Source organism: Suncus etruscus, chromosome 12 (genome assembly GCF_024139225.1).
Source record: "Suncus etruscus isolate mSunEtr1 chromosome 12, mSunEtr1.pri.cur, whole genome shotgun sequence".
Lineage (NCBI taxonomy): Eukaryota > Metazoa > Chordata > Mammalia > Eulipotyphla > Soricidae > Suncus > Suncus etruscus.
In genome coordinates, this window is record NC_064859.1 from 97,662,136 (window position 1) to 97,674,699 (window position 12,564).

Consider the following 12,564-nt stretch of genomic DNA (forward strand, 5'->3'; position numbering starts at 1 on the left):
GGGAGGGAGGGAGGGAGGGAGAGAGGGAGGGAGGGAGGGAGAGAGAGAGAGAAGAGAAGAGAAGAGAAGAGAAGAGAAGAGAAGAGAAGAGAAGAGAAGAGAAGAGAAGAGAAGAGAAGAGAAGAGAAGAGAAGAGAAGAGAAGAGAAGAGAAGAGAAGAGAAGAGAAGAAAGGAGAAGAGAAGAGAAGAGAAGAGAAGAGAAGAGAAGAGAAGAGAAGAGAAGAGAAGAGAAGAGAAGAGAAGAGAAGAGAAGAGAAGAGAAGAGGAGAAGAGAAGAGAAGAGAAGAGAAGAGAAGAGAAGAGAAGAGAAGAGAAGAGAAGAGAAGAGAAGAGAAGAGAAGAGAAGAGAAGAGAAGAGAAGAGAAGAGAAGAGAAGAGAAGAGAAGAGAAGAGAAGAGAAGAGAAGAGGAGATTGGGAGGAAAACAAATCTGTGTCCTGCTGCCATAGCTCAAGATACTACTAGGGTCTGAGATATCTGCAAAACACCCCAGAAATGCCTGTTGGACCAACCTTTCCATTTGGGTGTCTCAGAGGCAGAAGTAAATCTAGTGTCCCCCTAGGAGGATCTATGATCTCCCTTGCTCCTCCAAAGGCCAGACCTAGGTTCTGATGTTTCTTGGTCTGTGGAAAGGGCACTATCGCCTGAGAAGCAGATTTAGAACTCCTTGAATCCTTGATTCTTCCTTTCCCACAAGCTCAGTCTCCAAGGCCAGTCCTCAGTTTGTCTAAATATGCAGAAAGCATCCGTTCTGTCCCCCTCTCCCACCATCACCCCACTCTGCTGTCCCCATACTGCTCCTGCTCTCTCTCTCTCTCTCTTATCTAGGGTCTCTGACTTCATTTCTCATTTCTCATAACTTCCCTCACCAGTCCCTGACTCATCATAAACATATTCATACTTATCTAAGAAATATATGTATATATAAAATAAGGGAGGTAAAAAACAAGCCAGTGACAAGGGAAGCAGAAATGGAACAACAACAACAAAAACCCAACTAACTCCATTGTAGGTAAGGAGGAGTGTAGTGGAAGAGGGGAGGAGAGAGGAGAGGGAGTCGGGCAGTAAGGAACACTGTGACCACAAATGAGGAGACCCCATGGAGGCAGGCTGGGAAGCCGGTGCTCGTCTCTCCAGGTAGCCTGAACCCGGATCATAATTATCTCCACTCTATCTCCAGATCATGGATGCAGGTAAGTTAATACACTAACTGCCCAGGAAAAGTGCTAGCATATAATGGGGAGCGGGGGGGGGGGGGGAATAAAAACAATATAAGTCTGTGTGCTCTCATTTTAGTATCACCACGTTATTAAGATGTGTTCACCATTTTGGAGAATGAAGCTTTTTAGCAATATGAGTCACAAGACATTAATAGCAGGTTTGCATATGTAGCTCAGATTAATGATACTATATATAAGGATCTGAGGTAGGTGTCTTCCAACAGACATTGACAGTATTAAGTCAATTAATCATAATAAAGTTAACTAACCCCATGTATGCCTCATAACTGGGCACTTGCCAGATTATATACAAAAACTCTCTAGCTGCCCATTCATTTAAGAAACCTATACCGAGCACCTACATACATCCTAACTACTATACTAAGAAGCATTCTGACTCCATCTACTAGATCAAAACAAATACTATAACTAACAAAATCATATTCATTAAATTAAAAAAAATAAAATACACACACAAAAAAAAAACTACTTTGTTAAAAGAAAAAGTAGGGCAGAGTGAAGATGGATTGAGAGCAGAAAAAGGATGAAGGATTGAAAAGGGGCTGGTGGGCCTCACTGAGGAAAGCTCTGGGGCAAGTGAGAAGGCCAAGGGCATCTTGGGGACATGGCCCCTCATGCTCAAGTCTCCCCTGCTGTTCGGCATGGCTGAAGGCAAAAGATAGTCTATTCCTACGCTAGAACCTGGCTTCAAAGTCTCTTCCCAAAAAATCAACACAAATTCTATGACTACCAAGCTACTACTAGGACATGGAAACTCAACCATGTCTACTGAACTTCTGGGAGTGAGATCAGAACACTTAATTGTTTCTAGTTCATTCTACATTTAAAAGCACAGTTCTAAAAGCAGCCAAAGGGCCCCAAAAGGGAATTAAAGACTAAATGAAGAATATGCCTAATTATTTCTGCTTAACAAGAAATAAAGACTAAGTCTGGTGTCGACTCTAAAACTAAGACCATCTGGAGTATTGGAAAAATTTGTTTCTAATGATTGGGTCTCATTAATTCAAATGAAGATGAGAGGAATTTCTGCTAATAGAACAGGTTATTCTTCTACTCGATATGCACATCATTACCAAACTCTATTTTCACATTATAAAGGCAGAGAAAGAACCATTAGTCCATTATTAACGTCAACAGATTCAAGTCCCAAATCACTGATCTGAAATTAAAGGAAAGAATAAAAAATAAAAAAAATAAAAAACCTTACAGCATTAAAATCCCACACCTGAAAGACTTACCATTTTATCTAGATGTTCAATGGATTTATATATCTCCCCCTGGGATTCATCATAGTAACTGTAACGGAACCTTTGACCTTGAAACAAATATCATGTACAAAATAAAATAGGGAAAAATTAGAAGCTAAAAAAGAAAGCAAGCGCTTACAAATAATTTCACTTCTCGTGGAAGGCAAAGCACAGCTTACGCCTCTGAGAATTATTCCCAAGAGCCCTTGTATATAAAAAGCAAAGGCCTATTTGGGAAGATCATGAAGAAATGATATTATCACCAGTGACTTATGATGTTAGAGACTATTTTCAAACTGTAGAACCTTAAAGTCAAAGGACCCAAGGAGACAAAACAACTTACAAGTTAGAAGCATCGTTAAACACATTATATCAAATCTATAATGGAAATAAACCCGAGGAATATGAGTCAAGACCATATGGCTTAAGGAAAAAATCTTGGTGGAACAAATCCATGAAAGCTTAGATTTCGCTGTAGAAATGCCAAGAGTTGATCACTTATATTTTTTTAATGTGTAGATCAGAGATACATATGCTGAGAATTTACTTGATTTTTGTTTTTTAATCATTGCATTTTCCCAAAAGTTTCTTATAGGAAGCAGGAAGTACAAATGCCTTATGCAAGGTCAGCAGGAAGCAAAAATAGGAATCAATCTACGGTCCTAACCTGACATAAAAATCTCAGTTAAGGGGACAACGGAACTTTCGATGTTGGGCTGTTCTCCAAAGAACAGGGTGGGGGGAAATTGGAAGGTTAAAAATGAAGACAGAGGGGCCGGAGAGATAGCATGGAGGTAAGGCGTTTGCCTTTCATGCAGAAGGTCATCGGTTCGAATCCCGGCGTCCCATATGGTCCCCCGTGCCTGCCGGGAGCAATTTCTGAGCACGGAGCCAGGACAAACCCCTGAGCACTGCCGGGTGTGACCCAAAAACCACAAAAAAAAAAAAAAAAAAAAAATGAAGACAGAATACAAAAGATTAAGGAGACCAGTTTTGCTCCCACTCTAGTCATGTGAAAATCAACGGTTAAACATATTCAAAGCTAAGTGCAATTTTTATTCAACTGATTATGCTGTATCCGAAATACAGAATCATCTAACACTATCAGCGATGCCTGTATGTTCAGGAATTTGCTACTTTTATATTTCCTTGTTTAAAAAAAAATTTCACTGAAATGTGCTTCTAAAAGGATAGACATTTTCCAGTCATGTGCCCTAAGTGTGTCTTCCTCTTCGTGTGAAGAGCAAATTCACATATCTAATTTGTTATCTTTACACCTCAGGTTTCTTTGGCTACAAGCTTAGGGTTGTTTTTTTTTTCTTCAAGGTTTCATCATCTTACTAAAAATACCATTTTAGAAAGAATAAGCAATGCGGGCTTATCAAAGTCCTGGAAAAAAATTACGCATCACTGTTCTTATACTTCATTCACAGGTTCATATTGACCATCCTGACAGTCACCTTTCTACAACAAAGCGAATGTCCTTAATAACATTACATTTTAACTTATCACATTCATTAATATATATCGAGAGACAGAGAGAATTATTCAATGTGGCAGCTCTTCCACTGCCACCAGGCAGTTATTCAATCAGTATTGCATACTGTTACAACTCAAGATAGCCTAGAACCAAGCAACAAGATGTTGAGACAATTGTCTACATTTTGAATAAACTTTTTGGACAAACATTGACAATTACTGCCCAACTTTTCAGATTCATTAAGATTCATTATCATATCCCCCAAATTTCTGAAATATTGATCATTCATTACTCAATGTTCTACTGTGAACTACTTCATCAGATATCATTTCTTTTTTTTTTTTTTTTTTTTTTTTTTTTTTTGGTTTTTGGTTTTTGGGCCACACCCGGCGTTGCTCAGGGGTTCCTCCTGGCTGTCTGCTCAGAAATAGCTCCTGGCAGGCACGGGGGACCATATGGGACACCGGGATTCGAACCAACCACCTTTGGTCCTGGATCGGCTGCTTGCAAGGCAAACGCCGCTGTGCTATCTCTCCAGGCCCCAGATATTCATTTCAAACTTAGATCTAAAGTCGCCTTTTCTTCAAGAATTTATTACGCATTCTTCTACATAATAATAAGAACTACAGAAATGGCCCAAGTGTTTCTAGTAGGTGGGTGGGTGGTTGTCAGGAGACTCCAAGTCAAATCTAAAAGCCTATTATGGTAATTTATTGATTCCATTTGCTGGGTATAAAATTTCTCCTTCAAATGTTGCCTGCTTGTTTTGGTTTTGGGGGGCTTTTTCTTGGGGGTGGGGGGACAGCAGAAAAGCCTTTTCCCAAACTCTTTTGTGATATGTATGAACAATTAAATGATTAGAAATTTTTGATTCGTTATCACAGTGACTAGAGTAATTCCTGGGAAGAAATCAAGATGAATATCCTTTAAACCTGAACTGCTCCAGGGCTTATACTAATGAATGTTTTTTTAGATTTCTGGTTTGGTTTGGTTTGGTTTTTGTTTTGGGGCTACATCCAGCAACACTCAGAAATTACTCCTGGCAGGCTGCAGGGATGAGGGGACCTAAGGGATGCCAGTGATCGAACCCTGTGCAAGGCAAAATGCCCTATTTGCTGTGTTATTGCTCTGGGTCCAATTTTTTTTTTTTAGATTTTTAAAAATTACTTTATTTTATAAGCACTGTGGTTTGCAAGGTTGTTTACAAAACAACTGTCTTTTGTTTTTCAGTGCAAAGTTGTTCATGATCGAGTTTCAACAAAACAACTGAAATTTTTGTTGCTTCTAGGAGCTGTTCATATTAGTCGTATGTAGGTATAAATAAAAACATACATTTTTGGGACAGCTGTTTTGTTCCTCTTTTATTTTTTAATTCCCAAATTCAGCTCAAACCTGCCATAGATCCTAAATAAAAAAGTTGTACAATACTGCCAAAAAAGGCTGTCTCTTTCTTACAGTAAGTTCATTTTCAAAGTAACTTTCATTTTAAAACTACCTTTGAAGTAAGGGAAAGAAAAGTACATGATATCCTTCCAAACACTGTATCAACACATGACTTAGTAAAAATAATGAAATACCTAAAAATGTCACTTAGAGTTCCCAATACTGCTGTTGACTCTTTCTGCTGTTTAGCAGGGACCTCACACTGGCTAAGGAATGATCTCATATTTACAGATCTGAGGAGAAAGAATTAAGAGCTCAATGGAATATTCCAAATAAGAAGTTAAAAATTCAGAGACTGAAGACACAGAACTCTGTTCAGGCACTTGCACTGCACACAACCAACATGGGTTCGATCTCCAGCACCCCAGCTGGTCCCCCGTCATGGCCAGGAGTGATTTCTAAGTGCAGAATCAGGAGTAACCCCAGGTGTGGCCCAAAAAGTAAAAAAAAAAAAAAAAAAGTTTTTAAAAACCATACTACAGGGGCCGGAGAGATAGCATGGCGTTTGCCTTGCACGCAGAAGGACGGTGGTTCGAACTCCGGCATCCCATATGGTCCCCCAAGCCTGCCAGGAGCGATTTCTGAGCGTAGAGCCAGGAATGACCCCTGAACGCTTTGAGCGTAGAGCCAGGAGTGACCCCTGAACGCTTCCAGGTGTGACCCAAAAACCAAAAACAAAACAAAAAAAACACACACACGCCCCATACTACATAGAATAACACATGGGGAAGTAATAACGGATGCTGGGGGGGGGGGGGAATACCTGACTCCTCAAACTGCCTCAATAATTCTTAAAAAATTATAGACCTATTTTCAATGGTTTGAACAAATCCTTCTGGCCAGGCAATGTACACTAGAAACCTTCTCATCTGAAGTAAACAGTCACCATCATCCTAACCTACTTCTAGATTTGCACACGGGCACACACACAACTTCATTTGAACTGCCACTTGTAAGGAGCATTCGGAGCATCTTCATGTCTTATTATTAAAAGAAATAAAAAGGCAAAACAAAACAAAAACCACAGAGTGTTTATCATAATTTACTTAATATAAAAAAATGAGAGCACTAACACAACACGCTGAGCAAAATCATAATCATAATGCACCTTGAATTAAATATTTCTTGAGGATTTGATATGATGATTTCATGTGCCTCACAAGTTGGGTGGGCATCTTTTATTTTCTAATAAAAACATCAGTCCAGCAAAGACACCTAAACTCTGACCCAATGGTACTTGTCTAGATGTACCTGGGGAGCTGGACTTGGTACTTTATTTTTTTAAGACTGAATAAAGCATATCACATAGGAAGAGAAAATTACTTACCTGAAACTTATCCTTTCAGAAGGTACACTGGGAAAATGGATTCTCTGAGCCCCTGTTTCAACTCCAAGTATGAGCTTTCTAGCTTTAAGAGCCAATGACACTGGCCCTAGGGCCAGCACAAGCTCTGGAACTCCCCTAGAGAGTATGTCAGGTAGTTTTTCTTCAGATGCCTTCCCTCAGTTCTTTCAAATTCAAAGATGAGAGAGAGAGAGAAAAAAAAAAATAACCCAAGGGGGGGAGAAAAAAATAAAAACAACAAAAAAATAAAAGTCCTGTAAAGTAGAAACCTTACTCTTTGAGGGAAGGAGGGTAGCTCATTTGTGAATCCATTCCAGAGCACGCTTTCTGAGAAAAAGAAATACAGGTAAGTAATTTTCCCATCTCCAAAGGTGACTGGTGATTAATGAGTGGATTCACAGAGTGTGGAGAATAAGCTCCAGGGATGTCTGTTTAACACACAACGGTCAACTTATGAGGACAAACGGTAACAATGAATGGTACAAGAACCAACACTACCTGCTTAAGTACCCTCAAGCAAACAAACAAATTTAAGTACCGCCAAACAAAAAATATATATAAATATATATGTACATATATAAATATACATACACATATATATTTAAGTACCTCGACCATTAAGCTAGTCCCTGAACTGAAGAAATAAACAATGACTTTGGAAAGCTGAGCTAGAAAGTCAGAGATGAATCAGTAAGACAAATTTTTTGGGGTATATGTCCAGTGAAAACTGTATTATCAGCCATTCTTATTATTTCATGTTCATAAATGCTTTCAGATATTTCAATGTAACTTCACAACTAACTGTAAGATCCATTATTAGGCTAGTTACATCAAGGACCTAAAACTGGGGACATTTAGAATTGAAATCACTTCCAAGAAATATAGATATAGGTATATTTGTAAAGAAAACATTATCTAAGGCAACAATCAAATAAGGCAAACATTTTTATACACAAAACAATCCGTTCATTTGAAGTTTTGGTTAGAATATCAAAGTATTAACTTTCTGCCAAACTTGCAAAAGATTAAAAATATTTAGGTTTGCAGCAATATGTACAAATGTTTGAAAAAATTAATCTGAAGGCTTGGATAAGGTGTATTTCAGGAATTAACTAACATCCTCTGAACAAGTTAATTATTTAAAAAATACTCTCATATTCAAGAAACTAAGAACAAAAAAGGAAAAGAGTTAGGCATGAAAATATTTGTTGATTAGAAATCTGAATTGTGAGAAATAAATTTTGTAAAAACTTAGGAAAATGACATTTGTAATCATCGGTACATGTTTATAAAAAATGTGAGTCTATACGTTTAAGCTTATAAATTAAATCTTAAACTGTAGTAAACTCGTAACTTATCTGCATTTGTCAAATAAAATTCATTACTCATTGATTTGTACTTAAAATCTCATAAACAGGGGACAGGAGCAATAGCTCAGTAGGTTAGGCACTTGCTTGCATGTAAGCCAACCTAGGTTCAATCCATGGCACCCTATATAGTCCCCAAGGGCCTCACCAGGAGAGACGCTCAGCTGCAGAGCCAGGAGTAAATTCTGAGCACTGCCAACTGTGCCCCAAAAAACCAAAAAAAGGGAATAAAAATAAAAAAAACAAAGTCATAAACAGAAAAATTAAATAGAAACACACTTATCAAGAATCAACTTCTGGGGCCGAAGAGATAAGGTAAGGTGTTTGCCTCGCATGCAGAAGGTCAGTGGTTCAAATCCCAGCATCCCATATGGTTCCCTGAGCCTGCCAGGAGCGATTTCTGAGCGTAGAGCCAGGAGGAACCCCCTGAGCACTGCCAGGTGGTGACTCAAAAGCCAAAAAAAAAAAAAAAAAAAAAAAAAAGAATCAACTTCTATGGGGAAGGAGTGATGTCACAGTGGGTACAGTATTTGCCTTGCACCTGGCCAACCTGAATTCAATTCCTGACATCCCATATGATCCCTGAGCTTGCCAGGAGTGATTCCTGAGCAAAGAGCCTGGCCCTAGAGTAATTCCTGAGCACCACCAGTGTGGCAAAAAAAAAAACACTAAAAATCATAGGGCTGGAGCAATAGCACAGCAGGTAGGGTGTTTGCTTTACATGCTGCTGAACCAGGTTCGATCCCGGGATCCTATATGATCCCCAGAGCCCCGTCAGGAATGATGCCTGAGCACAGAGCTGGGAATACCCTGAACACTGCAGGGTGTGGCCCAACCTCCCCTCCCCAATAAGTCAATTTCTAAAAATTCAGTGTCATTTAGAAACTCCTTTGAAATTGAAATTATACTAGTGAAAGCTGTCAGTAAATCAGAAAAAATAGAGACCAAAGTAATAGTACAACAGGTAAGGCACTTGCCTTGCATACAATTGACCAAGGTTCAATCCCCAGCACCCCAGATCACAGCCAGAGGTGATTCCTGAGTATAGAGTCAGGAATAAACCCTGAGCATTGCCAGGTGTGGCAGAAAAACTGGAAATACAAACCGGGATATTCACGAAAACAAATGTTAACAGCTTCTATTAATATTATGAATAGTATGAAACTCAGGAAAACATACTAAGGTCTACTTATTTAAAGTAGGTAAGTTACTCATGATAAAAATCAAGTAATATTTGCAAAAGAAAATTTCCTCTTCCTTATTATTATTATTACACTCTGCTGGACAGTAGCCAGAGGAGACCATGAGATGAAATATTGTGTTACCATGGAAACATCGCCTTACAGAGCTAACTAATGCATTTTCAAATGGGTGAGACTAATAAAAAGATAAAATGCAGAAATTGAAATTTGAGAAGATAAATTCAAAGAAGGGGGAAAAGACTGTCAACATGCCATTGATCTGTCTTATTCAAAAATTTATATTTAACAGTATTATTATACTTTCTACTACTTCTTGATTGCCTACTATCTCAAGTCTAAAAAAAAAAAAGTGCAATGAAACCCAGAAGATGGACCTCTTTAAAACAGAATATAAGCTTAATTTTTGAAAGTTATATATAACAGGGCCGGAGAGATAGCATGGAGGTAAAGAGCGTTTGCCTTTCATGCAGGAGGTCATCGGTTCGATATCCCGGCGTCCCATATGGTCCCCCGTTCCTGCCAGGAGCGATTTTCTGAGCCTGGAGCCAGGAGTAAACCCCTGAGCACTGCCGGGTGTGACCCAAAACACACAAAAAAAAAAAAAAAAAAAAAAAGAAAGTTATATATAACAAAGAATGAGCATGGAAAAAACCCTGATCCAATTACAAAATCTCTCCCAAAAGTTTCCAATGTCGCTTCGCCATCATCAAGTGTCCTCACATAAAATTTCAGAAGCTAAAACAAAATAAGAAGAGAAACAGCAACTAGAAAGAAACTTGTAGTTATTGCCTAATATGGCTATAACTGCAAAAGATAAGACTCTATTATATAAATGCACATGTATACATCAATTCAAGTGCTTTATTCTTCAAAAACCAGGTCTCTACGGGTTGGAGCAATTGTAGAGGCAGAAAAGAACTCTTGCCTTGCATGCGTCTCTGACTAGGGTTCCATCTCTAGCACCACCACCCTAAGGAAACCAGGAGTGATTCCTAAGCAACAATGACAGTGGCCCAAAAGCAAAACAAAAAAACAAAAAAAAAAAAAAATCAGCTCTTTGAAAATGCTATGAGCCCTAACTCACCTAAAACTTTTAAGACTCTTTGTAAATAACCAACTAAATCTTCCTGTGAAATTATTTAAAATTCAGCATTATGACTAAAGCCATGTCTGTTCTTTTGTTTTTGTTTTGTGTTTGGAACCACATTCGGCAGCACTCAGGGGTTACTCCTGTCTCTACTCTCAGAAATCGCTCCTGGCAGGCTTGGGGGACCATAAGGGATTGCTGGGGATTCGAACCACCGTCCCTTCTGCATTCAAGGCAAACGCTCTACCTCCATGTCATCTCTCCCGGCCCCTAGCCATGTCATTAACTACCAAAGCAATGTTATTCTTTCAATGGTAAAAAAGCAATCTGTACAGCACTTCTCTTTGTTTTTAAAAAAAAAAAAAAAAAAAAGAAGAAGAAGTGGGGGGGGGGGGGAAAGGAGATAGCACCAAAGGCCAAAGCACATGCAATGGAATATTATGCAGCAGTCAGGAAAGATGAAGTCATGAAATTTTTCTATACATGGATGGGCATGGAAAACTATTATGCTAAGCTGAAATAAGTCAGAGGGAGAGAGAGACACACAGAATAGTCTCACCTCATCCTATGGGTTTTAAGAAAACAATTAAAGACATTTTTGAATAATGCCCAGACCACAATCAACATGAGGGCCGGAAGGGACCGGCTTATGATATGAAGCTCATCACAGAGAGTGGTGAGTGCAGATGAAGAAAGAACTACGCTAACAACTAACATAGCAATGTTAATGAGTGAAAGAAGTAGAATGCCTGTCTCAAATACAGACAAGGAGTGGGGGAGGAGACAAGGGGAAGCATTGGGGATGGGAATGTTGCACTGATGAAGAGGGGTGTTCTGTTTATGACTGAAACCCAACTACAATCATGCTTGTAATCATGGTGCTTAAAAAAATATTTTAAAAAAAAGCAAGACCAGCACAAATAAATAAATGGAAGGCGAAACAAGCCTAGCGTCTTCATGGAGAAAAGCTACACTGGTAATGTACCACCAGTGGCTCACACTTGGTTGTACTTAAAACAAATTGCAGGTTAACCTAGCATAAACAGGTTGAGTGGGAAAACTGCCCCTGATACAGGAATGTGGATTTGTGACATAGACAACTTAGGCAGTAAGGAAAACTAAACCCACAACTAGCCAATGATTCTCACTACTTGCAGTGGGACATGCATTTTACAAATCTGGATTGTACATTTGCTTTCCCCTTATTCAGAAAGGTGCCTTGCAGATGGTTCATGTTTCTGCTCTAAACCCAAGAGACCAGATGTCCATGGGTTGCTGAAAGGCATCATGCACAATGCTACAAGTGGCCCCCAAGCAATCTACCCAAGTGGGGCTCAAAGACTCAAAGATTTTTTTTTAATTGAAATAAATAGATGAATGAATGAAGTGCTCTTGGAGGGCCAGGGCCGATAGCACAGCAGTATAACATTTGCCTTGCACACGGCCAACTGTGGATGGACCCTAGTTTGACTTTCGACATCCATTTGGTCTCCCGAGTCTGCCAGGAGTGATTTCCTGAGCACAAAGCCATAAAGAACCCCTGAGTGCTACTGGGTGTGGACCCAAAAATTATTTTAAAAAACAAAATTAAAATAGTGGGCCAGAGAGTAGCTTGGAGGTAAGGCATTTGCCTTGCATGCAGAAGGTCGTTGGTTCGAATCCCCGGCATACCCATATGGTCCCCTGAGCTGCCAGGGGCGATTTCTGAGCATAAAGCCAGGAGAAATACCTGAGTGCTGCCAGATGTGACCCAAAAACAAACAAAATAAATTTTAAATAAATTAAAAAATAAAGGACTGTTGGGGCCATAGTGGTAGAACAGCAGGGAGAGGTTTGCCTTGTATACAACCCAAGGGGGTTCAATCCCTGGCATCTTATTTGGTCCCCCAAATATAGCCAGAAGCCCTGAGCATCACCAGGTGTGGCCGAAAGTAAAAATGCTCACATAAGTGTAAAATAAGCAATCATTATGGTTAGTGATGATGAAAATTAAAAAATAAATACCAGCAAAGTTTTGCCACAAAACAACCAGACATAATTATAAATTCTGGATAATTCCCAGAGCTAGCATTTAATTACTTTAAATATCTTGAGTTTGTCTTTATACTAAAAATATAATATTCTTATTCACAAGAAATCTATCCTACAATTT

General features: G+C 39.1%; 1 protein-coding gene across 2 annotated transcripts in view; it reads right to left on the reverse strand.

Annotated features, from left to right (window-relative positions):
* MEMO1 (mediator of cell motility 1) overlaps positions 1–12,564 on the reverse strand; it is a 100,232-nt gene that overhangs the window by 11,159 nt on the left and 76,509 nt on the right. The window contains exons 8-9 of one of the 2 annotated variants that reach the window (XR_007500855.1): positions 6,739–7,083; positions 2,481–2,556 (exon numbers count right to left, since the gene is read on the reverse strand). Coding sequence is in view for 1 of the 2 variants with exons in the window: in XM_049784214.1 (XP_049640171.1) it covers positions 2,480–2,556 (77 nt within the window). In the remaining variant the exon portion in view is untranslated. Of the gene's footprint in view, positions 1–2,479; positions 2,557–6,738; positions 7,084–12,564 lie in introns of those variants that run through there. The other variant, XM_049784214.1, reaches the window with a different exon arrangement.